At 41.8% G+C, this 26,891-nt stretch overlaps 1 protein-coding gene across 6 annotated transcripts in view; it reads left to right on the forward strand.

Moving 5' to 3' along the window:
- AGAP1 (ArfGAP with GTPase domain, ankyrin repeat and PH domain 1) overlaps positions 1 to 26,891 on the forward strand; it is a 361,066-nt gene that overhangs the window by 318,845 nt on the left and 15,330 nt on the right. For all 6 annotated transcript variants that reach the window (XM_080347158.1, XM_080347153.1, XM_080347156.1 and 3 more), the window contains one exon: positions 1,887 to 2,109. In XM_080347158.1, coding sequence (XP_080203284.1) covers positions 1,887 to 2,109 — 223 coding nt within the window. The remainder of the gene's footprint in view (positions 1 to 1,886; positions 2,110 to 26,891) is intronic.

The following is a 26,891-nucleotide window of genomic DNA, read 5'->3' on the forward strand; positions in this document are numbered from 1 at the left end:
TGTCAGATTGTTGAAATTTAAAATACTGTCCTGATAAAATTTCGTTTCACTTCTTGGTTATGGCTTTGGTGGACTACTACATCTTACCACCACTGTCAATTAGAAGGAGGTGACTACTTGAAAAATTTGTTCAGTAAAATATAGGCTAGATGGGCTTCAAGTACACAGAGGTATTCGGGAGATCCTTAATGTCAGTTTTGTTAGAATAATTGGAAAAATATTAATCAGTACTTTTTATCTTGCTTCATTCTGAGTTTGTGCTTCTTTGAGTTCATTGCACTTCTTATTTTTGTGAAGATAACCATGGCCTTTGCAGGTCAGGGACAGAGATTTCATTCCAAGTCACAATTTGCAAATTTTAAATTATAATTTACTCTGTTTAAGCTTTTACTGACAAATCATATTTCAGGATTTTTAGCGTGTTTCAAATATACTACTGGTTCTCCCACTGACAAGATACCAAAACAGGTGTGGGAAAGGGGTTTGTCATGGTTGTCCTACCAAGGACTTGGAAAGCAGGCAGGAATTTTGTCTCACCTTATTCTTTTGGAGATCTGAAATGCTGTGTATTTCTAGTATAAGGCTTGGTATGGGCAGGAACTTTTTAAGCAATAGATCTGTTGCTCTGCTCAAGCGAAATAAGATGAGGAATTTTTGCTGTTGGGGATGTTTTTAGATTTCTAAGGACTGACTGAAAAATGTCAATCATTTCAATGAAATGTTGCACTTTGCAATTAGAATTAACTGCTTTCTTCTCATATTTTTTGTCCAAATGTGACGTGGCAAAGAACTAGGAAACATGTTTCAGCTGCCATAAACAACTTTTCAATTTCAAGTTACATAAAGTGTGAACAAGTCTTTGGATTAAATTTCCCCAAATGGAAGAGAACACTGGAAATTAATTTTCTATCAGGTTTAAATTTTATTTAGATTTGGATAAAAATTGCCTGCCCTCTCAGTTAATCACATTTTCCTACTTGGCACTAGTGATAGCCACTAGTTCTTCAGGAGACTCAGGGTAAGGCAAGGCAAAAAAGATCTGACAGCAGGGGGTAATTAAAAAAAAAACACCAAAAATTCCTCCCATACGTCTTTCATTGCATTTTTGTTAAAATGAATGTTTGTTGAAGAGAGGGCGATTCATACATACAAATCTAGGTTTAAATAACATAGCACAGTGACAAAGAAAGTGAGCAGTCTTGGGAAATGACTTTGAATTTCCCGGCTTTTGTCAGGTTTGTCACAGCCTTATAGTTTGTGGGTTATTTTGTGTGTGTATGTCGGTGGAATCCTTCTGGCTCATACACGAAAACTGAGACTGTTCAAAGTATCACATTTTCATCTTAGTACTTATCTCCCTGATCTTAGAGATGAAAACATACCCCATAGTGTGTTAGATGTAAAAGCCATATGCAGGTGATGATATAGATGGTTATTAAGGGAGTTGATATAGTTAGCAACAGAGACATTGTATCTAGTCGCTCTTTTTTTTTTTCCTCCTTTTTCCCTTCTAATTGGCTGCGAGTGGCTCTAGATTCCCAAGGAGGGGATTTCTCCACGACTTCATCATCAGCTGCCTGCCACTGCGTTTATATTTTCTTTGTTTCTTTTCTCTCCAATTCATATTTTTCTTGGGATTAGATATTGAATGATACATCTTTTGAGACACCCACACACATACACAGGTTTTTTTTCTACTCCTTGAGGGCTTCTCAGAAGGGTTAGTATCTCCACAGGGCAAAACTGACCCTACTGGAAGACCTCCCAGCTGTGCTTTTGGATAGGACACCTGTGTCTTTTTCCTCTAATCTTTATCCACAGACATTAACTAGAAAGTTTTGTTTGGTGTTTCATTGTACTAATTGCTTGTGTCCTTTTTCCTGTAGACCCCGACTGGGCCAGCTTGAATCTGGGAGCCCTCATATGTATCGAATGCTCAGGTATACACCGAAACCTTGGCACGCACCTCTCCCGGGTCCGCTCCCTCGACCTGGATGACTGGCCGATAGAGCTCATCAAGGTGATGTCTTCTATCGGGAACGAGCTGGCAAACAGCGTCTGGGAGGAGAGCAGCCAGGGCCACATGAAACCTTCGGCGGACTCCACCAGGTAGGCTTGCTCGCTCCATTTCACCACAGCACACAGCGGGCAGGCAGGATGCTGCAAGCTTTGGGTACATAAATCCTCATTTTGGCATTACAGTTAGAGGTGATAGGGTTCTTACCACATTTTACAACATGGACTTCTAAAATTCTCCCCTGGAGTACACCTTGTGAAAATTATTAGGTGTGTATCTTCACTGCATGCCCAGGAAGAACACATGTCAAAAGTTGCCTGACCTCGTTACTTTTTCACTCTTGTGAAGGTTTCCTCAGCAGCTGTACAATTTTTTTGTTCAACTGAATGACCGACAAAACAGCAGGAGATTGAAACCCCCTGCCTGGTTGTTCCTCAATCTAAATTATAGTGTAATGCGTTTCTTTGTTTCGGTCAGCAACAAAGTTCCTGGCTCTTGGACTGTCAGTTTGTGATGAATAATCTGCTTTCAGTAGTTCAAATTCACCAGGAATTTGTACCTAGCCATCAGGTCTTTTAGTTCTCATGATGTTGAAAGTCCTGCTCACTGTGGACTTGCTTACTTTTTTTTTTTATGTGATATATGTGAAACCGTAAGTTGGTGGAGGGATGTATTTCCTATTAGAACAGTATGTTATACTTGCCTCTCATAGCTCAACACAGTGAAAATCTTCTTTCTGCAATATGTTATCCTACCAAAAGCTAGGGGTTTTTTATACTTAATTGATCTGATGAGTGTCAAAGAAAGATGTTTCTAAAATAGTTTCCTGATTTTAGTAGATTTGAGACGTTATTGCTACTGGTTTTAACTAAGGGATTGGCTTGGGGGAAGCAGAGTGACCTCTGGCAGACTGCGTTTCAGTGGGAGGGGTCAGGAGGAGAAGGACCTTCTGGACCACCTTGCACAACCTTTGAAGTTGTCTTCAGAAGCGCATTACCATTGTCTTCGGGTGAGCTCCAGGGGGGCAGCCGGCATCCGAGGTAGCAAGTGATACAGTGGAGGCTTTGCTTTCAGTGTTTGCATGCGAGAGAAATCAAACAGAGGGAATTATATTCTGATTTGTTTATGTGTATCTCTGGATCCTGCTTTTTCCAGTACCACATCAAGTGAAATTACAACCTGGGAGTATATACCTGGGCCACCTCCTATGGTGCAGGAGTAGGTCTGTACTGTTGTCTGGAATAAAGTCAACTATTTCTTATTGCATTATTTCGTTAGCACTGAAAAATGAATTTGTGGTGCCACCTTTGGTTCATCTTCGAGAATGAAGCCAGTACATTAATCAGGCTACTTAGATGAATGGCTATGCATATAAAAATGTTCAGAAAGTCCTGCACAGAGGTTCTGTTCATACATAAACTGTATGTCTGCTGTATACATTTATATTATTAGATAACTAATATAATTATTTCATTGGGTAGGTGGAAATCAACTTATAGCTGCCTTTCAGTCATTAGTATCACTTTAATCCAGAGATCTTGTAGTGTTGCACCATATATGTTGCTCCTTATTACTGAGATGAGCTGGAGAGATACCTCAATTCTGAATACTTTTAAAAGGAAAAGGCATACAATCAGTTGGATTTTTTAAAAAATATTTTAGTGTACACATAATGAAGATATTATAATGAAAAATCTAAAGTATGTATTAAAAGAGAGACATCCATTTGAATTAAATTATTCAGGTTTTTATGTTTAGAAGTGGGCTTAACTTACAGAAAATCAACTTTGTTCTCTTTGTATTTCACAGTCAGAGCTTATTTTAATTCTTCTTTGTGCACATTGTGTTTACATTCAGCCGTTATGTTTACCAGGGACATAATTGAAATTTTTTTATAAGGCTATAACATTTTTTAACAAAAGGTGTTAAGATTCATTTTATAAATATGTGTTTCCATCTGTGTGTCCAAGTCCACACTTAGGTGAAGGAAGCACTATTAGAAAAAGTAAAATTAAGATTATGTGAAAACTTTTCCCACAAAGCAATTGTGATCTTGCTTTGCTTCTCCCATTTTTTCTACTGTTTGCAGTGGGACTGAAGTGATATTTTTCACTTAAATACCTGAAAGGTCTTCAAAGTGTGTGCCTTCTTTTGTACTTTACTTTGGTCTGTACTAGCATCATACACCTGTCCAAGTTGTGGCAAGAAAATAAGTTCAAATTCTTTAGATGTAGGTTGTGCATTCCGTTTTCTCACTGCTGTTTTTGTGTGAGGAACCCTATCAGAAGCAGCTACAATGGATCTGAAGTGGGGTTAAACAACCCCCCACTTTTTTTGTTGCTGGGGGATGAGGCAAAAAAAGTAAGCAAGTAAAACTATGACAAGGAAGCTGCAATTTGGAGTTCTGGTGGAGGAGGGACGGAGGGCGTCCATGGGACTTTGGGGGAAGAAAGAAGCATTTGGCAGAACTCCTTCTGAAGGGGAAGAGAGCTGCGGGGGGCTGTTCCTGCCTGTGCTGGTGGGCTCTGGGATCAACTGGAGTCTGAGAGCCGCTGTGTGAGGAGGCTCACGTGCTCAACGTGCTCTTTCTTTAAGGAGTTGTCACCAAAGCCCCATCAGATGGGAGAGAGAAGCACTCTCATGTTTTCCTCCAAGTTTCTCCTGAACTTGTTTGTATCTGTGTTCCCTTCTGCAGCCCCACTTCTTACATTGGTCCTGCATAGCGCTCCCATTTTCAGTTCCACTTCATATACTCATTAAGCCACCCTCTGTGACTTTACACATGTTTGCTCAGACTTTGTGCCTGCAAACAGTGTCTTGGAAACACAAGAACAGAAGATTTTTTTAACCTTTCCTCCAATGGATTCAATGTCTTAACACAAAGCATCAGTAAAAGACCTTAGGTAAATGCAATCTTCTCTCGTGTTTCTTTACAAGAGGCATGTCTCTCAACTCTTCTGTCTCCACTGTGCCACCCTCAAAGCACCAGAAGTTGGCAGCACAGTGATGGACCCTCTGTTAACAGACATTTGTAGAGAGGATCAGACATACGTGGGTTTCACCATTTGATGTTTTGTCTTTCTGTTGGAGGTGAAGCCATCAGTTGAAACCCACAGGCTTTCTAGTGGAAAAAAAATAGTTATTGACTGCTCCACAGATACTGACTCTTTTGGGTTGAGAGGCTTGAGGGGCGTTTACATGCTGGACTAAAAGGAATCTGGAAGCTCTGACATGGTTTCAAAAACAGTCCCTTCCGCTTGGGAGGAGTCTGCACTGATCATTGAATCACTGCAGTGACATGTCACATCTTTCTGATGAGTAGAGGGAAGGGCGTAGAGACCCAGGGAAGACCGATGTTTTTTAGGAGGGGTTGCCATATGACTACTCTGGGTCACAGCATAATTAAGGGTTCTTACTCAGGAAAATGTCACCAATGTTTCTGAAAACAGAGCTGTGGCCAGGCTGCGAGTGCAGCTTTCATTTTTGATTTTGTACACTAGAAAATAAGATAAGCATTCAAATTTAAACCACATCAAACATACCATACTGCTGCCCTTTCCTAGTCCACTCAAATTTACTTTGAAACTCTTTATCCGAGAAAGTCATGGGGAAAGATAAACCTGAAAACATATTTTGAAGGTCAGAAAGACTCTGATGGTGGAGGGTGTGAACTCAAAGCCTGAAAGTTTTGTAGCAAAAGTCATTACTCGTGTTACTTCCATCAAGAATCTATTGCCCAGGTATGTCCTCTAACATTCACACGTGCCAAGTCTCATCAAGTCTGAGAGGCAGCTTATAAAAGCGGGAGATCTCTGTGTCATTCGGTGCCTCTGGATCAAAGGCAACACCTTGGATGGTCTCTGCCTTTAAACCAGGAGGCAGCGCAGGTTACGGGACCCCGGGTGCGATGGGGTCCCCGATGAAGCAGCATGGAGTAAAGCAGTAGCGTGAGGCAAAGTTCACACTGAGAGTGTTAACGTGATGATGGGGAGGAAAGAGGAATAAACACCAGCTCCCGGTGAGCACCAGAAGTTGGCGAAGCTGTAGAAGACCCAAGCGCGGGTGTGAATACATGCACGTGGAAGGGAAAGGGGACCAGCTGGCCTCTGAGCGGTGGTGTCCATGAGTCCCTGATTAGGTCAGCTTGGGAAGGCTGGTAATTGGTTCCAGCAATTACCAGCAGCCCTGAGAACTGCCGCTCAAACTTCGTGAGCCCTGTGACAAATTGGAGCTGACTGCTGGTGAAGGAGTATCGACTTCCCATTTCTAAACAGGGGGATCATTAGTCAAGAAAAGCATCTTTTAATTACTCGCAGGAAAGGAGAGAAAAAAAAAAAGGGGAGAAAAAAGAAAAAGATCTTTCAGTATGGATCCTGCAACAACTGCTGGGTTTTTTTCCAAGTGTATTCAATATCAAATTTATTGTCTTAGAGGGGAGAGGGTGAGCAGGGAGAGTTTGCCTGCGGTCCCTCCTTCAGTAATACAGGTTTAATTTGGAATGAGAAGTCAAATTAGAGTAAATCAATGTTGCGACAATTAACTGGGTCTGGGGATGAGATCAGGATTTTCCCGCTCTAATTGCTATTGATAGTGTTTAAGCACACTCTTAAAACATTGATTTGGAGTGCGTGGTGTGACACAGGAGTAACCCAGCAGGGCAGGGGCAGAACTGCTCCGCAGAGGAATGTTGGAGACATGGTGAAGCCAGCCTGAGGAGTCTGTGCTGTGTTTCACCAGGGCCATTTGCACTGGCATGTAGATCTCCTGCCAGATACTTACCTTTCTTCTGGACACACCTCGTGTGTTTTGCTTTCTTCACCTACTGTTCCGGCCCATGTGGCTTCTGGTTTGCAGACTTGCTTGTCACCATCAGCTTCCTAAGATGGTGTTGGCCTTTGCCAAATGAGGTGAGCTGCTGCCATCCCTCTGCCTGCTCCAGGAGGTGATTATCTGCTCCCTGGCCCTCACCCTCTGAGCTCCCAAGGTCTCCATCTCTGCCTTGCTGGGATGTGCCAGCAACAAGGACACCTCCACCAGCTGGAAGCTGCTGGCCAAGAGCAGGGAAGGCAGTGTGATCTCCAGACACCATCTCAGCCATGCTTTTTGTTCTCCTGCTTAGGTGATGCTGAATATTTGCATTAGCTGTGTGCAACCCTTGAGGTTAAAGGGCTCTACTATTTTGGTATCTTTTTGAAAATATTCATAAATAGGAAGAACCTCCAACTCCATTGTAAATGCCTTTTCAAAGTGAGGGATGAGCTGTTTGTAGAAGCTCAGGCATAGCTTTAAGCCCTGCCGAGGCAGCCCCAAGCAGCAGCTCTTTAAATGGAGCTTGGAGGTCAAAGCATCTGCTGCAATTTTGCTCAGGTAGTCTGTTTGCATAGCAGTCACCCTGTTTATTCTGGTTACCAAAGGTTATAAGAAAATAGAGAGGTTCTTAACGCTGCCTGAGAAGTCTGGAGTCAGGAGCTGGCAGTGTCGGGAATTGACTTTCACCTTAAGACGTAAGATGTAGTTTGATCCCTCACTCACTAATGAACTGAATTTAATGGTGTCAGAAAAAACATTATGCAGCTCAACTATATTTAGCAGACTTTTACAGTTCCAAGCTGAAGCCTGGTTTGCCATTTCAAGGCTAGTGGCCGCTATGCTGAGCGTGCACTGGTTTGGTTTCTGGGGGATAACTGGGGAGCGACGTCTATGAACAATATTAAACCATGCCACCTTTTTTTGTAAAAATAATTATTCCTTCATTGTAGACAGTACAGATAAAGGGCAAGCCCAGGGAAACTGAGTAGTTAAGATTCCAGAAGCATATCCTGAATCTTGTAAGGATGCTCCGTTTTGTCTCCCTCTCATTTCTTGTTCCTTTTGGCGGTTGGATTGCTGTTCTGGTCCTGTTGGTCTCCGATTCCTGGCACACGGCCGCAGCGTTACAAATAGGGCCTGGGGGAACAGCGGTACCTCTCTATCCGTGATTGTCAGGTCTGGTTTCTTAGCCGTTCTTGGCCTGATGAGGTCAGTGTTTTGTGCCTTTTGAATGCTCCTCCATGCTTGACACCTTTCCCATTTCAGGGGTGGGGGAAGGGTGTTTTTAAAAATAAATAATAATTTTAAAAAAAAAGAAAAAAAAAGATTTTATTGTGAAGGGCTGACCAGAACCCATCTGCAGTTGGGTGGCATCTGCTCCCCACATGTCACTTCCCTCATTAACAAGCAATTGAATTAATTAAATGCTACTCAGAACACGCATAACAAGCTACCGGCAGTGTCCAAATTAGCACTGATAATCAAGGATGATTTCCTTTATTATCCTGCTAAGTGGTGTGCAGGCTCTGATCTCCCTGTCTGCCCTCATCTATTTACATACCCCCAGCTTCTGCCTTTAGAAGCTGAGGTTATCTTACCTAGTTAATTTGCCACGATCACCAAGCATGGCGGATTGATATTCCTGCCTCTGCTGAAGCAAACCCCCCCCTTTCTCCCCCTTTCCTTCCTCCCCAAGCCTGGTCCTTTGTATCTCAAGCTCACTGATAAATTAAAAGCCACCCCTGTGGTCTCTCAAGTGAGTAATAGAGGCAGAAATTTCATTTTGCAACTGGCTGATTTAATGATCCAAAGGGTAATTAATGGCCTGATTATCTTAATGTTAAATATGTCCGGCAGCAATTACTGTGACCTCCCGCTTGTCAAGGTCCAGGCTATGCTCTTCTTTCAATTAAGTTCTCTGGGGCTTAATGGTATGAATAAACTCCTCTGATTCTATCATTCCGGACTCTGAGATTTAAGCGAGCTAGGGGCTCGTTTGGAGTTTTAATCAGCCCGTCTTCTACTTGAGCGATCAGAGTTAACAATTATAACAAGGACAGTTTAACTTTCTTTCTCTCCCCTCCCCCCCCCCCCCCTTCTTTATATTTTTATTATTTTTTTAAGCGCTCGGAGGGAATTTTGTTGGCTGCAGCGGCAGCTTTGCTAGGCTAGTCTCTCCCTATATAAATTATCATGTGAATGCCGCTGTTTTTCCATTTGACAGGCTTAATTAATTGGCAGGAGCGCCCGAAAATGACAGTGCCACTAATTGCAACTCCAAGTCCATTTCTGTCATTGCGGCACGCTTGTCAGCGGGCATGCCCCGCTCCTCGCCGCGGCCGGAGTTTGTTGACGTTTTCCATTTCGGTTTTCACATCTCGTCGGGGAACGTGATGGGATGTGATAGCCCAAGATGCGCCTTTGGGTTTTCCAGGCATGCAGTTTGTGTGCAAGAATGACATTTACTGCCAATAAAGTTTAGACAGCTGGGCTTCTGCCCACCAACAGCTGCTAGGGGACTAAAGATTTGACTTAAGATATTTCAGTAAGTCCTATGAATGGGGGAGAAACCACCACCAAACCCTGAGAATCGTAACTCACTCCTGGTATTTCTGGTGCCTGAACTCCACTGAACAGCACATCTCCCGGTGAGCTGAAGTTACATTAGCTCTGTTTTGGAGAGCAGATATTTCATAAGGATAATGAGGAAAACGTATAAATTATTAGTTACAACAGTATAGCATTTTCAAACACACACATAAATAAAAAGACTGATTCATTGCTGCCAGTAAACTAAAACCTTTCCCCATGCGACTGTAGAAATGAACTGATTCTGACATGCTGGATTGCATGCTTTCAGATTAGAGTAATTGTAATTGTTTTAAAATTAAATTAAAAAGAAAAATAAAATTTGTCACTTACCAGTAGTTTCCAGGAAATACATCTAATAAGAATAACTAAGTGAAGCAAATGAAACGTCAGCTTGGGTGGCGGCTGGTCAGATTTCACCATTTGGAGGCCTCAGAAGCTCAGATGAAATACTCCGAAGATGACGGTTAGCAGTGTAGTCCAATGTATTTTATTGTCTGTGTAGCTGCTTGGCAGACCTCATCATCCAGGAGCTGATCTGGTAAAACACTGGTGCCGGTATAGTGGTGCGGGAAATACCTGGATGATGAGAAATAAAAACAGAACAGCAACAACAACAAAAACACCCTCGACCCCAGTTGTCCAAGTTAATGAGCGCTTTAGATAAAATGCTCCCTAGATCCATTGCACATTTCTTATGTGCAAATCTGTATTTGATAAAAGCTCAAGCACTCTGCAAACAGGAGTCTAGTTTGCAATTATTATTATAATTGTTCTTCTCCTTGTTGCCTGTGAAAGAGAAACCTGCAAAGGAGGAGTGTTTCTGTCCCCTGCAGTGCATTAGAGCATTTGTTGAGAAACAGAGGTGTAAAAGGCATATTTTTTTAATTTAAATAGCATATGCTCTGAATATTTAATTTCTATGTGTATATGGACTCAACACCTTGCTCTCTACTTTCAGACCCTGCATGGAACATATACATGCTCCATGGGTAGTGTGATGTAGTACGTTGTGGACTCATATGGCCCATGATCAGCCGAGATTTCCAGTTACACAGGATTTATAGTATGTCCTTTTTGTCTTTGTTACCAGCTACCTTCTTCAGAGTTTGGCCAAGTATTACTGATGTAGTTTTGAGGTTTTGGAGAGAAGAGCCAAATAAATCCTACTTGGCTTTTGGCTTTTTCTCATCTTCTGTGACATATCTCGTGTCTACTATGACTACATCCATTTGTTATTCATCCTTTGAAAAATGTTTTTGAAGAGGAGAGAGGAGAGCAATATGTTTAGGCCTTGTTTCGATACCCGCTAAGATACCTCCTAGCTAACACACTGAGATCCTTCCTCAAGCCCAGATTTTTTGGGTATGGTGACAAAATAAAAATGAAGATGACAATAGTGAACCAGAGGCAATGGTTGAGCTTTGAATACTGAACTAAAGAGAAAAAGAAGGGAAAGGCCTTCAAGGCCCCTTGAAAGAGAAGACGAGTGACTTTGCTTTAATACAGCAGAGGAAGATGAAGGCAACAGTCCCTATTTTAGCAGCTTCTTGCCATTTTCTCACAAGTCTGGTGATGTTTGTTGGGTTTTTTTCTGTAAAACTTCATCCCCCAGGAACTGTGGAAAACAGTCACCCCTTGTTTTTGAAGGTACTTTTCAGTGTTATTAAAATTCAGAAACCCACCCTGAATACACTGAGAAGACTTGACAAAAGGTGTCCTTGAGTGCATTAAGCTTACGAATCAGAGCTGTTTGAGGACATCCTGCCTCTTGAGGTTTCTGCATAAGGACAGGTGATAGAGACTGAAATGTTTTACCTTGGAGGTACAGTCAATCCAAGGTACCTTTATTCTGCTGAGATTCCTGACAATTTTTGGTTCTATTCATGTGTGTATTTGGCTGCCACACTGAAAAGCACAAAGTTAAGCTGAAATTCCCTAAAAAAATAAGTTGATGAGCTGTTACACTTCAGGAAATCTAGGGTTCTAGTTCAGGACTCAAGCAAGAAGGATTTATTTCTGTCATATGAACAGTGATGAGTGAGACAGTGGGGAGATATATTGGGAAAACAGTATTCATAATTCGATAATCAGCTGTCAGAAAAAGAGAGGTTTTCATTAGCTAGTTGGTTGAATGCTTGTTCTACAGGTCTCCGAACAGTGTAGGATCTTGGCTTCAAACTTAATTTTTGGTTTAGATATGGACTGATTGTTTCTTGTTTTGTATTAGTTATCTTTCAAGCACCTAGCAGAGCTGGACAGCAACTCAGATTTGAAGACCAAAGTGTTTTCACTGTGATGTCACATCTGCTTGGCCATAATCTTCTTAAAAGGTCAACACAGAACTTAGCGCTAGAGAGAAAACCATTGCTGTGTGTGTAAGAAACTACTTGGGCTCACATTTAACTGTGGTACTACAACAAAGGGATGGAAGAGCTGATTAGAACAAAGAGATTAATTTCAAATGAGAAAAAAAAATGGATATTATATTTATAGATCTTCACAGATGACCAAGTAAATTAGTTTTCTCTAGGGTCTTCAAGAGATCTGGAAGCATTTTACTGAGAAAGCAGCATCAGGCTTGGGTAGTGTAATTTACGTGCTGAAAGATGCTATCCATCTTTCCCTCCCTTTGCCGAGAACCTCTTGTTTCTGTCCTTTCCCGTGTAGTCATGCAAGCGTGAGTCTGGTCAACTCGTGGATCCATGGTTCCCTTCAAAATATACAGTCTTGGTGAATTTGGGTGGAGGTTTTTTTGTTTGACAAATGGGTCCCTTCCATGCTGCAGCCTGTGTGAGCACTATATCAATGTACATATCAGGTATAAGGTGAGACAGCATCCTGCTGTTGCTTCTTTGGGTCAAAGTACAGATTGGTGGTGAGTAGTTGTGAAATAGATAACGGGTGAACTGTAGAGTACATTTTCTCCTGATATATTTTAAAAAAATATATAAATAAATAAAAATGTTACCTTGCCAAGATTGGAATTGGCTGCATGGACTGGAGGTTTAAACTGAGCTAATTGCGAGATGTTATTTATGATGCTTATTTTAGCTAAGATGAAATACCTGAATTAGGAGTACAGTGTAGTGCAGCTTTACAGTCAGAGCTCTGACATGGGGCAAGTGCAGTGTAGATGAGGACTAAAAAAACGCAAAACACCACCACCGTAAACTTTATTAGGCTCATGTGCTCTTTATTTTCAGGGGTTACCATCTATTAGATTGGATGAGTTTTTACTGGGAGGATAACAGGTACTTCTGAGACTCCAGGAGCACATCTCCTTGTTCAAAAACACAGAAATGATTGAACTTTGCAGCAGAATGTTTGCAGGGGAGCACATTTATGTTAGCTGGGCTTACTTGAACCCACTTTTTATCATTTACACTGAAATTAGGTTCCATGCCACTCAGTGTGTGTGTGCATGGACATATCTACTACTCCTCAACACCCAAGGAATAAAAATTGAGAGTTTAATCTAAAATATGGCAAGCTAAAAGCAACTGAAAAATGAAATTTACAATGTAAAGCATTGGACAGCGTTACCAAAGTGATCTTTGCCCTCACTGTCTTTAATAGTAGCTATTTTATCATTTATTTCCAAAAAGCATTTAACACTTGTGTTGCTATCAAATTTCAGACATTTGCAAGACTGAAATTTGTAGTAATAAAAAGGCCAAAAGAAAGCAATTGAGGGAAAAAATGCCAAATGCCAAGCATCAGCTAGTACAAGGTCCTTCGGGTCAGATCCAAAGGCTCATCTATGAGATGCGTTCAGCTTTGGAAGGAACTGTGAGTCGAGCACTTGCTGCTGCTGAGGAGCTCAACGAAGCTCCTTAAGCTGGCAATATCCAGTATATTAAAAACACATATTTTGTTAGAAAGATATCTTATCTAAAACATTTCCTTTTCATTCGAAGCTTTTCCGTGTACTGGGTGCTTAACCTGTTCATTTCTCCTGCCCTGAGGTCACAGCTGTCTCTCCGTATGTCAGATCTCACCAAACATGAAGTCATTTAACTAAACATATAATTCAGATTGGTTGCTGTCATGGCACAAGAGTGGTTACTCTAAAGCCAGTTGATTCCTGGTTTGTGCTGCTGAAGCTTTATTATAGAAATTATTTTTAACATTTCTACACACATTTTTGGCTGTTCAGAGAGATATACAATCCAGTTGTGGTTGAATATGAGGACAGGCTGTTGCTGGTTAAGCTCAGGGCATGGGAAGGTGGTCCTCACATTCTCTTTTTCTGGCCTGTGGTCTTATGGGAAGATTGTGTTTTATGGACAATAAGCTTTCAGTAGTGGTCACCGGTGATGGTGACAGTTATGTTCCTTCATCCTCCCGCATTGTTTTTGACCATTTCAGCCTTTGGAGGTTATTTGGATGGCAGATGGCTTTGTTTGAGTGTGTGGTATAGCGGAGAAAGAAAAACGTGCCTAAACTCAGCACTGGCGATGCTGAAGAGTTACTTTTTAAAAAGGCAGTGCCTTGCCATGCTACTGGTGGCTGTGCTGGCCGGTGACACTAGGCACAGAAGCAGCAGCATGCCTTTGCTTTGGTCGTGGCTACAGAACCCGCAGGGCTCCATAACAGTAACTGTGACCAACTTTCTCTCTTTTGTGATTTTTTTCCTTTTTTTTCCTTTGTTTAAGACTGAGCTTTGTTTCTGGCTCTGCAGGAAGCTGGTAGCCTATGGCAAGGGACTGGGGAGATAAGACTTCAGTAAGATAACTAAATGAAAAGGGCAGCAGTGAAAAGATGGTGCTGGCTTTTGACTGGACTGAAACTTAATATACACATCAGCCCCAAATGCAGTTTCCCCATGGCTCTCAAATATTATCCATTTGTCAGAAGCAATGCGCTTACCGCTGGATTTTTAGATGTGCGGGTGCTGGTGGGGGAGCCGGTGGCGAACCCCTGAAAGAGAAGAGTGACCAGAAGAAATCAGACCATCATCGCTCCAGCTTTAAAGTAATTAAATAGCAGGCTAAAATGTGTTGAGGTGAACACAGGTGACAAATCGGAGCCTTTAGAGGGTAGGAATTAGAGTGAAATGAAATGCCTTACTGTGCCTATTAACTAGATTGTGCAGACAGTGCAAAGTCCTGTTGCTGAAGCATTTTTTGTGTGAGTCTGCAGAGATGTACAGGAGTGAGAAGAAGCCATCTCTTAATAATTGGTAAGCCTCAAAAGGTGCAGATGGGATATGCTTCAAAAAGTCTTCATGCTGAAGAGATGATTATGTCATGGCCTAGAAATCTCCTAGCTAACTTTTCTTTTTCCCACAAAGATTTAAATTTTCCTGGTTTCTTCCAGGTCAGAATCTCTAAGTGATGTTTTTGTTGTATTTGCACTTCTCCACAGCACCAGCCAGACTTGAAAAATTGAGATGCATGCACAATTAAATCACAAGCTCAACTGACACTTTCAAGACTCTTTTGCAAGCAGACAGAATAGGATTGTGTCACAGTGTACTAAAACGGAAGGATATCTTCAGCCTCCAACTTGAGACAATATCCAGAAGTTGACTTTTTTCCTTTCTCATCTCAAAAAGAAAAAAAATTGCAGCTTCTAATCCTTTGCTAATTACAGAACTGTCCTCCTGTCTGAGCCTTTCCAGACCAGATCTGCTTTGGCCGTTTGTGCAACTCCCACAGCTCAGACCGGTCATAAATAAATACCTGAGATTACTTAGATTGGCTACAGAAATTAAAGTTACTTATTCAGACCTCCAGTCAAGGAGAAATAGAAGTTTTAATGGATTTAAAATATTATTGCAGTTGCAGTTTTGAGAACTGTGCAGCATTTTGCAGTTTTGCTTGGGTGTAGGTGTACCCAGCCCTGTTTTCAGCTGGCTAATGTGGACACCATTACCAGTGGGAGAGTATCAGTGTAGATCAGCACCTGCTTTGGCTGGCGGCCCTTGTGGGAAGACTGGGATTTACTGGCGTGCCTGTGCTGTATGCGCACTGCAAGGGATCTGCATACATGGTCTGTGGGAGATGTCCAACCCTCTGATGGTGCATGGAATGGCAAAGTGCAGCACGGGTTCATTGCACACAACCTTTCCTTGCTGTTCAAGTCATCAGGTATCTGTGAGCCTAGAAAGGCTGAGCACTGGTGCCTTCCATAGGCCTGGCTGGTGGTCTCCACTGAAGTCTATAGAAGAGGACAGGTTTCCCAACCGGACAGGTGTAGACCATGATCTGCAATGTGCTGATGGGCTGGAGTAGTCAGAAAAGCTGCCCATGTTCCATCTAAGGATCAGGCCCCTTTTAGACACACAGTGAAATAATTCAGCTGATAAGTCACTTTTGGAAATAATAGCCATTCCTTCCTGTAAAGTCAGTCTTACATTCAATTATAATTTGGTTGGATCTTTTCTTGTTCACTTATTTAAGTAGAAATCCACTGGCAGTAGCATTTTGCAGACAGAAGGAGGTTTTTCTTCATGGAGCCAGACTGTAAAATATTGCTGAGTTTACATGTTAAACAACCACATTTAAAAAAAAGGGGGGGGGGAGAGAATATCCCATAACCTTCAAATGTGATTGGGGTAGGAGCTGTGCAGAGACAACTTGCTTTATACTTTTTAGAGTCCACCAACCTCATTGCTTGGCTTATTGCTCTGGGGCAAGTTAATTAAAGCCAATGGAGAATTTAACATTGGGGAAGGGGAACATTTCTTAATTATAGTGTGGAATTTCTCTCTGATTCATGTCCTTTCAAAATTCAGTCTCTGTGAAGCCCCTTGCCTGTGGCAACCCATGAAGATCAGCCCTGGGACTGGTACAGCAGTAGCTGGCACACAAGTTTGCTGGTGTCTCCATTAAACTTATTTGGAGGCTGAATAAACTCAGCTTCCCAAGGTCCCTCTGAAATGCATTGTGTGTAACTAATGACAGTTCTGTTACAAATAAGTCACCAAAAATTTGCATTTTTTTCATGTGGACATAGCGCAGTTCGGCATTTACAGAGGGGACTTGGGGTGTTTGGAGGGGAGGCATGACTAGACAAGACTAGACTTAGGGATACCCAGGACATGGGAATAGAACACTTGAAAAGAAAGAAGAGAGTGTCCAGAAAGTGACTCTTCTGATAAGGTTTTTGGACTCATGAAATTAATATATGTCTAAATCCAATGTTTTAGCTGGTGTTTGTTGTCCCATTTCCATTTTTGTGGAGCCAGCCAACTTTTTGCATACCAATGTATGTGTTAAAATATGAAACACGAGAGAGAGGAGAACATGAGATGTCACCATGAAAATTTTACTGTAAGCTTCAGAAAGGATGTTTCAGTAGTGCAAGGGAAATACACTTCAAAAAATGACCAGCATCAAACACGATGCTCTAAAGACAAGTGCATGTGACATCCTGGTGGGGGAGAGGTTTCATTTGTATTTTTAACAGTCGAGGCGTGACAGACCATCTCACTGCTGTAGTAGGACACTGGGGAATCAACCCAGTCTACAGGGAAGGCTTACAGGATAAAGCAAAAAATAGTGTCAACAGTGCAAGAGTAATTAATTTTTATATATATATATATATATATATATATAAATGGTTTTATTGTTCTTCAGATTTGAGACTAAACAAACAGAGAGGGGTATAATGCACCCGAGCTGTAGGTTACCGAGCAAGACTAGGACTGTGTGTTTCTGAGGAGGGGAATGGGCTGCGGTGCCCAGCTCCTCGTGCTGTGGGACAGCTCTTGAGTCTCCACTTAATCATGAGAATAATTTGTCAACCAGTATTTAATGGACAGCTTATGAGTGTGTATGTGGGCAGGGTAGCTTGTAAATTTGAATGTGCCTGTTTTCTTTGACAGCAATCAATAACTATGCTGTTTATTAATGTACTTTGAGAGGTCTTCTCAGAATTTTTATGATCAATCTGGGCTCTCTCAGATCAGTCAAAAAGAAATGGCAGAGCAGAACTTCTGTGTTTACAATCAATATCATGCTTTTGTTTTCATGCAAATAGTGGAATTGTGTTATGCTTTTTCTTAGGACCCATTTATACCACTGAGCAGGGTGGGATTGTGAAGTAGATGCCCAAATCTACATGAGTATTTTGGTCTGGAGCAAGAGAAGGCACTAGTTTGGTTCCTGGGATGGTCTTGGTGCTCACAAATGAGATTCCCTTTGGAGAAACCCAACTGGAAGCTCCACATGCACCCTATGTGTTCCAGACCCTACTTTGAACATAAGGGTCCAACCCGCAGTGCATTGTACATTGGGGAATGTTTGAACTAAAGGATAAGGCTTGATTAATTAAAGGTAACACCTCTGGATTGTTAATATATAGGGTCCTTGTCACCAGCTGCTTCAACCTACATGTCTGTTCTTCTTGCACCTTTTTATTTGCCGGTATAGGCAGTGCCTGAGTTATCCATGGAAAGCAGTAGATGGAATTATGCCACCTGGCCCAAGCCCAGCAATCAGCTCTCATTTGAAGTGCTTGTTTCCAGGTTTCCTCAGGGTTTGCAGTGTAATCTGGGGACCTTTTGCTAACATCCAATTCTTGCTGACCTCAGAGTATTTGATTCTGGTTTTTAATGGAATCTTAATAAGTACAGTTTCATTTGAGATGTGTGTGTTTACCAAACATACATTTATCAAGCAGAGCAAAATAATAAATAAAATACGAAATACTATTTTATATATGTATATAGTGCCCCTTTGCTGTTAGTTCAACATTCAGGAAAACTAGTTTCACTGCTTAAAAACTGTCTGTAATATGCAGTTTTTATCCGAAAGTACCTTGGGTAGCGGTTCGCAAAGCACGTAAATAAAACTTGTCTCATTTGGGGGTGGGGGACTTGTACCTCAGGCTTCAGTTACAAATCTGAGCTTTCTTTAAGCCAGAGCTACATCAGCAATGAAAGTAGGATAAGCCTCACAGTAATTCATCTTGATACAGGGATCAAGGTGGGTGTATGTTGTGACAGTAACTTGGCAAAATAGGGAGTTTTGGAGAAGAGTGAGAAGAAAAATGTTACGTCTTCAGGGAGTATCTTCAGAAGGAGAAGCTTAGGGAGGTTAACAAAATTATAATAATTGGGGGGGAATGGAGGAGTTTGCAGGCATTTGAAGTCTCCTTGGAAAAAATTGGTTCTTGGAGTTCAAGAAAGTACTCATAGGAGTAGGGGTGAGGTTGAGAGGAAGGGTTTGGACTGGTTACCTTAAGCTGTGCCAGTCATCTCCCAGGGAAAGCAATGAGCCCCACCTCTAGCAAACACGTGATGGGGAGCAAGGCAAGGGACTGAGTGATCTAGATGGCCTTTATTTTCTAGATTCAGTAACTCACAAACCTCACAGTATTCAGCAGCCGTAGCAGATTTTTTAAATATCTTTTCCTGTTCTGTGTTGAGTGCTCCATCACTCCAGAAGACTATAGAAATCAGCTGAAATCAAGATCTAATTCCAGTGCTCTTTCCTCCCGTGTCCCCCGCTCTGCTCTTGCATCCGCTGGATGTCCATTTCTGTAAGTTTTCCCTTCAGAACAAACCTATCATTTTTCACCACAGGATATTTACAGCTTCAATCAGTGCCAAATTCAATTGGCTTCTGATCTCATCGCTGGAAGTTATAGATGCAGATATTATTTGCACTGCGGTTAATTATGGAGCAATCAAACTTTGGCTTTTCCACTGTAATTTCCTCTGCCAGCTAATTTAATTAATCACCCCCAGCTCAGCTCTTCCAGCTGCGACCGGCAGGGTCATTAATTAGACATGTGGTGGTAGCTCATAGACCAGTTCCTTTTAAGGGGCTGCTGCCCACTATGATCTCTAAGGGAGCAATAGCTTTTTTCAAAGCATCCAGGCACGATTTGAGGTAGCTGCCAGGTTATTGTATTCCTCAGAAGTGGAAGCGATTCCCAGAAGATGGACTGCAAGCAAACGGTGGGATTGCTGGCACTGATGGCACTCAGCTCATGAGGAATGGCCTGGTAAGACAGGAGTGGGATTGCCCCAGAGATGCGATATAGGGTCTGACCCAGCAGTTCTTAGTGGCCCGTCCTTTCTGGTCTGACCCAGGAGCTAAAAATAAAAATTAAAAAAATGCTCAGAAACTTGAAAGAGCTCCTTCTGACTGTTTGTGGGAGGTTGCCTGGCTTTTGTCTGCTGGAAAATACAAAATTTCCTAACACAGGCAAGAAATTAAAACATGCATCTTAATTGCCAAATCACATCAATAACAGGAATGTGTTTTTTTCACTATAAAAGCCATACAAAATAACCAGCTACATCTGTCACATTGTTTGGATCTCAGAATAATTAGTAGTTTGTTTGTTTGGGGTTTTTTTTGAGAGTGGAAGAACCTTTTACGGTAAAAAAAAAAATGGTTTGGTTACTTACAGCTTAAGAATCTCATCCTGAACATTATCAGCAGAGGGCAAGTGATTTGGGATGTGTGGTAACCCAACCCAATGGCCCTGGGAAGCCCAAGCATTTTTCAGGGAAGACAACAGATTCTTATTCTTCACTCTTGCATAGTCTTTCTTGATCATCAGCAATAACAGACCCTGCCGTTGGGTTCTACTCTGCATTTGAAATATCAGTGAATCCTCCAAAGCCACCGTGTTCTCATCCTGCAGATACAGTCGTGAGCATGCTTAGTTCTATTGCCAGGTTCTTCTTTATCCTCCATGAAGTGCCAGCAAAGCCCCTGATGTTCCTATCACACCATGTACTGGTTCTTGGAGTAGGTAAGCTAGAAAACTTAAAATCCCCAGGATAATGTAGCTTTCAGGCATCTTTTTCAACAGCATATGACAGCTAGCTGGTTTTACCGTACTTTGATTTCAAACCTGTTGCAAAGCTGTCATGTCTAATCAGTGCATCTGTCTGCCAGTAGTAGGTTGCTGATGGATTAGTTGAAGTCTCCTCCACTTCTTTTCAGAATAGACACACTCCACTCAAGACAACTGTTTTAAGCGTCTTGGGTCACAAAACCTCCTTTCAGACTCTTCTGTCCAAAACATCCATCAACCCCACCTCGTAATTAGTAAACTGAAAATAAAATTTTAGTTTTCTTCACCATGTAACTGTAACTGCCTTTTTTAATAGCAGAACAGCACTATGGACTCAGGCAAGTTTCCTTTTCTGGAGGAAGAGAAGGTGCTTCTGATGCAACCCTCCCTTCAAATGCATCATACTCTTCACTGGTGGCTTTTTTCCTCCCTTGTATCTCTCAGAAGATTCCCTTGGTCTGAACTGTTATGGGAAGATGCTTTCAACAGAAAGTCCCTTCCTCGCTCACCCTCAGGGAGAGCTCCAGGGATTTTCACAAAGACACAGTTCAGGAGCTGTTCCAGAGTGGAGGGATCACATCTGCTTCTACCATTACAAGAAGATTGTTGACATGTTATTGCCATCAAAGCCCAAAATAAGAGAGATTTGTAATTGATAAGAAAGCAGCCTGTCTCTTCAGAGAAGCTCTACACCTTGCTTTGGAGCAAAAGTTAATACTGCTGCCAGACATCAGTGTGCACAGACTTAAACAAGTAGCAGCCAGATCACCATGCTAGGGATGCTCCTTCTGGAAAACCTTCCTCAGCTTGAAGTCGATAGTCTCATAGCTGGAAACACTGCTGCTGGAAGGAGTGAGGCCCATGGAGATCTTACATCTTTATCTTATAAACATTACTGCTAAATAATTCACCACCCAGAAGTAGAACAACTGCCAGGCTTAACTAGAAGATAAACCACTCTGAAGACCTGAATATGTAATGGTCCTCAGTTCCTCACTGAAGAAAAGCGGCATCTGAAGTTCCTGAAAATAACCTTAAGTGTTCTGTAGGCAAGCTGGAAAATTAGTTTGTTTTTGCTCTGCAAAAATTAGAATTACCCTTGGTCTTGATCAGTAGATTGCAATCACCCTGTGCTACTTCACCTGCTCATCTCACTTAGTTTTGTTTTATTTGAGCAATATCTTAAATCTCCCAGAGCTATTGCACGTCTTCTGTGGAGAATCATCATAGTCCTGCCAGGCATTCATCAAGGTTTCCAATGAACCGCCACATTAAGTATTCCTCTGCTCCTTATCAATCAAAACAGTTTACTTACAACTTTACTTTTTCCTCCTGAAGTAATCAAAATTTGATATTCCACAGATTGAAGAAAATTGTCACTGCTGTATTCAGAACTAATTCATCACATGAAACAGGCATAATTTGGGCATCAGAAGAACATTAAATGTTTAAATAAGCAAGAGCCAGTCATTGAGAGAGTCCATTAACCGCTCCAGGTGACAAGGGCAGAAAAATATTTAGAGCACAGGTATGTTGGGAATTGCAGCACTGACCTTACAGAGCAATGGGGCATCTGCATTCTGCAACTGTTACTAAGTTCTTCATGATATTGCTTGAATATTCAAATGAAATATAGAAGCCAACAGAATAGCATGAGGTTTTCTAGCTTAAGCTGGAATATGAAGCTAGTTAAAGGAGATAGTTAGACATCATCACTTTCTTGTAGCCTTGTTTTCTTCTGTGCTAGCTAGTAATAGCTTTCAGGAGTAGCTTGTCTATTGACAGTGAGAGAGGTGAAAAAAAGTAGTTTTTATCCTGTAGACTTGACCAAAACATACTCATTTGCCATCTTTGGTTCTTGAAATGACTGCTCTGATAGTAAATGCAATGGGCAAGCCCTGTGTGATGAGAGTGGCCGGTGTAGACATATATGTTTCATTAGTTCTTGAAGGGGTGGGAGGAACTGAGTCCACCTTGAATTACGAAAGGTGATGAAACTTCTCACAGACACTCCTCAGGTGGAGAATGGCTGCTGTATTTCACTATGAAACACCAGTTTCAGTGAGTTTGGGAGAAAATTCTCCACCGAGAGGCTGCAGAGGTGGGGTTTCATGTGCCTTTATTCTGTGGCAAGGACTAAATCCAAAGGTCTTCTTGGTGGAGGAACGATGGTCTTCTGGTGAGCATTATGATCCTCTTGTAATTTGGCAAAGCAGATGTTGAGTCACGGAGGATCAAGGATATGATTTGTGTGTACTCACAGCCCTCAGTTCATCTCTCCTCTCCTATTTGAGTCAAGTTGCATTTTAAACTAATTTCCCCCTCTAGTAGTAATTAGGTGTATACTATTTCCATTCACATGGCGTTGTAAAACAAGCTCTTCATTTTCAAGGGGAATAAATACTATGTGGAGTTCTGCAGCAGTGGGGTATTTTACACCATTCCAGGGGCACATCATCTCTTCAAAATAAAATTTTAAAAAGACCTATTGTAATTAGAGTGTAAGGTTGGTTTTTTTTTTTAAAGGGTGACTGACAAGGGGAAATTATCAAGACTGGAGACAGTAATTATGAGCCACTGAAAACAGCAAATCAAACTGTCTATACCAATATCCCGGAGGAAGGTGCCCCAGGAGCCAGGGAGAGGGGTTGGATTCGAGCCGCCTGGGCACGAGCCCTCTGAGCCACGGAAGGTGCTGATAGTAGTTGTCAGTTTTCTGCTGTTATCAGCTCTCCTGCTCTAAATACAGCCCAGCCACCCTTGTCTTAAAAGGATCCTTAAACCCTCCTTTTCTCCCCTTCCACCGCTTCAAAAACACAGCGGCTGACAGTCCAAATGTTTGAAATAATTGGATTCTGCATTCTAATTCATCTGTAAAGTATTCGTTGATTAAATTAGCCTAATAGATATTATTTCTTACATGACTGCATAATTTCATCCTGATTGGATCACTATGGCACTAACGAGTCCTCCCATTTACTATTGACTTGAGAATCACAGAAGGCTAGAGATAACTATCATCTTGTTTCCATTTTTTTCTTTCCCAGGCTAAAAGTTAAACTGATTTATACTAAAAGGGCATACAGCCAACGCTCAGGTACAGTTGTATTTTAGTCTTCGAGACCAGTGTTAGAATGAAAAAAATATTGGTTTATATAATCCTGAGCCCTCTTCTATTTACTCAGTGGGTTGTTCTGAAGCAGAAAGATTAACTGACCATTTAAATTCCTTTGGGGGAAAATGGAAATATTTTTAAATAAAATACATTTTATTATCTCATCAAAACAGATAGGCGCATTGCAAATGAACCTCATAAGGACGGCACACATTCAAGGAAATGAAAATACTCCTTTAAAGATAATGTCTCAATGAAAGTGCCTTTAGCCTCTATTAGTAAGATTTTTCTTTAAGCTGCAATTTGAGGGTAACCAAGAGAAAGGAAGAGGAAAACAAAATTATATTTAGTTTTCACGCTAAATGAGAGCGGATATTTCTTTCCCAAGTAAGAAGGAGCTACCTCAGGATCCCGCTCGTCTGTCCTAAGGATGACAGGCTCCCTTCCCGCTGGCTCTTTGCGTGCAAGCAATGACCCAACCCAAGCAGACCTTCTTCTGCAGAGGCTTTTTGTTGGGAAGGGGTTAACAGTACAATTGGGGGTTTTTTTTCCCCTGCCCCAGTGGCTGGAAACAGCTGGTGGGTTTTGTATAGCGCCGGTGAACTGAGCAGTCAAAAGAAGTTTTTGGCAAACACTCAGCCTGCCCGGGACAAGAAGAGGTGGGTCAACTCAGGAAACCGTTTTCATGAGCAAACGGGGGAAACAATGACCGCTCAGCAGGAACAGAAGGGACACCCGCTCCCGCTGAATAGCTCCCCCCAAAAAAACTGGCTCAAAAGGAAGAAGGTCCATTCGCTTCTGGGAATCCAATAAATTGTTTCAGGAAGTGAAAGTCTGTCCAGGCTAATGGAGCCGTGATTGACAGGTGGTTCTCATTACAGCACCCATCAGGGGACAAAGTGAATTCCAATGTTATTTAAGAGGTTAAGTAGAAATAAGATGCAGGTGACAGCCCAAGGCTTGAGGCATCATGCACTGCTATTCCTAAGTTGTTTGGTTTGTTGGAGTTTTTTTTTGTCTGAAGAACCTCCTCAAAATTTAAAATGAGTTGGGGCAGGGGCAGTTTGTCAGATAAATTTTGGTCCTGCCATGACTGAAGATGAGCTTACTGGCTGCACAAGAGAGGGAGCAGAGAAATGAAGGTTGCTTTGGCAATTCTGGCATTGGAGAGTTCCTGTTCTTTATATCCACATAATGGGGATGTTACATCTGTCGAGGAGGTGCAGCGAGGTGAGCTTCCAGCGCTGGCTACCATGTCCTGATGCTCTTGGACATCCCACTGGAGGAAGACAAAGCACTGTGAAAGAATATGGTGGTTTCTTCCTGTCACAAACTCAGAAGATCCTGTAACCCTTTTCCTGAGCCCCCACAAGGGTGTTCTGTAGTACTTGGAGCCAAAACAACTGCAATTATGTGACATTTTTATGCTTCTTGTACTCATGCTGTGGCAGCTATTGAGAGCAAATCACAAAGTGTTTAGCTCAATCAGAACAAATCTGAAGTAATTTTGAACTGAAATATGCAGAGGCCACTTGGGGTTAGGTCACGTTTCTGGGTGCACTCCTACAAGGTGTGAACCCAGTCTGAGAAGGAAGAGAAAAGGAAAATGAATTACTAGTGACTCAGTTTGCCTTGTGTTCCTGACCAGTAGGCATCTTTGTACCACCATAGGCTGCAGAGCTGAAACTCAAGTCTGTTTCTAGCCTTGCGCAGCAGAAAATGAAGGCAAACTTGATTTGCAAAGCATCCAAAACACAGCGTTGCTTGTGTAGAGTATAAGCACCATGATGTGGTTTAAGCTGTGACCAGAGGTTTAACATAAATCCATACATACGCTGAGGATGCTAAACCATATAGACTGTTTATTTATCTCTGCTACTGTATTTTTCCTTTTATCTGAATGCCCAGATAAGCAGCATCGGGCATCTCAGCATTTGTGGATGTCAAGGACTGGAAAGCTGAGGGATCTGCTTTGAGTCACAGTATTGATAGAATATTGCATGGTGCATGGTCAGATACAAGGATGTAATTTAACCAAGAGGTTCACGGCTGGCTTGTGAATGACAGTGAAACTCCCAAGTATGACGTGTGTAATAAATCTGGTTCGATGCGGAATTAATGTGGTATTCAAAATGATTATTTACCATTGAAGTTCAGACGTGACTGTGTACGAGAAGTAAATAGCTGTGCACAAGGTATTGGGGAAGGGCACTTAGAGAGGAGGAGAAAATACCCGCTTGCATTGTTTCACAAGTGCATTCCTGAGTAATACTAATGAGAATTGCACTTTAAATGCAGGACTGATTTGTGATGAGATCAGCTCTAAAGAGTACATTTGTGGAATGATAACCTGATTGGTGGTGCTGCCTCTTGAAGGGCTGAGGGGGTCTAATTGGCATATAACGCACTATAAATTTATTAGCAACTTCTGCTTTCCCATTGGCGGACCTTCTCCTGCTAACCACCAGGAAATTACCAATTTTCAGGAGTTAGTCATTCAAGTCGCACCACGTCTGGGTTTTGAAAAGAAGCCTGCATCACCGCTCTTATAAATCCTGGCTTAGAGCTTGTACATCAATGGCCAGCTGGAAATCGGTCACTTCTGCAGTGGGCAACTTGAGCACCGTGTGTTTATTATTCAACTTCTATCCTCCTTGGCTTGTTCCTCCTTCCCACCTCCTTGCAGCAAGTACAAGTTGTGCAAAGATCATTAGGAGATAACTGATCAGTTTGGCAGCCCTTGGGCTGCAGCTGCCACAAACCAGAAATTACAATTTTTTGGCAGTTCATGTTGAGGGCTTTGATGTACTTATTGATACATTGAGCCCTGGGGCATATCAGGCAGAGGAGGACATACCCACTATTTATTTTTTTTCAGGAGCACAATAGAAATATTCAGGAGCCCATGTAATTATTTCAGTGACTTTGCTTTTAAGATTGAGTCACAAATTAGAAAATAATATTCACATGTTTCTTCTAATTGGTAACAGATTAGGGATATTTAATCTTTTTTAAAATAATTTCCAAATGTGTCCTGAAGAGGGATTTGCAGGGAAGTAGCTGAAAGAGAGAGGGCACTTATGCACTTAGAGTGCTTGGGCAAGAGGCTTTCATTCTTTAATTCTGGCTTTAATTCTGGCACATGGCTTTTAAACTCCCTGCACACCTCTCTCTGGAGGTGCTCTCAAAGTGGAACTTGCTGTCGCTTTTGGCAGGCATCTCCAGTGCGGATTTTCTTTGCTGTCAAGTTTTATGCGGGTTTCCCACTGTTAAGCACCAACCGTATGGCTTGTAAATCATAGAAGCCGAAAGGTTTGCAAGTGATTAATAGGCAGAGATGTGCAATTAGAAATGCTTCAGCAGTACTTGAGCACTCGAGTGTCTTTTGAAAGCTGAGTCCATTTCTAATCTCACCTTTTGGGGCACATTTGGGCAACCTCAATGTTGCATGTCCCGTTGTTGAAAACAGGCGAACAAAAAACCAACCCTGAGGTTTAATTTCTTAGGGACAGAGAAGAGCTAATGGATTTCTGTGGATATTAACTGCTGAGGTTTTCTAAGGTCTTTTTTTAGTCTTAGTTACTCAAATTAATTCTT

Source organism: Nesoenas mayeri, assembly GCF_963082525.1.
Source record: "Nesoenas mayeri genome assembly, chromosome: 6".
NCBI classification, from domain to species: Eukaryota; Metazoa; Chordata; class Aves; order Columbiformes; family Columbidae; genus Nesoenas; species Nesoenas mayeri.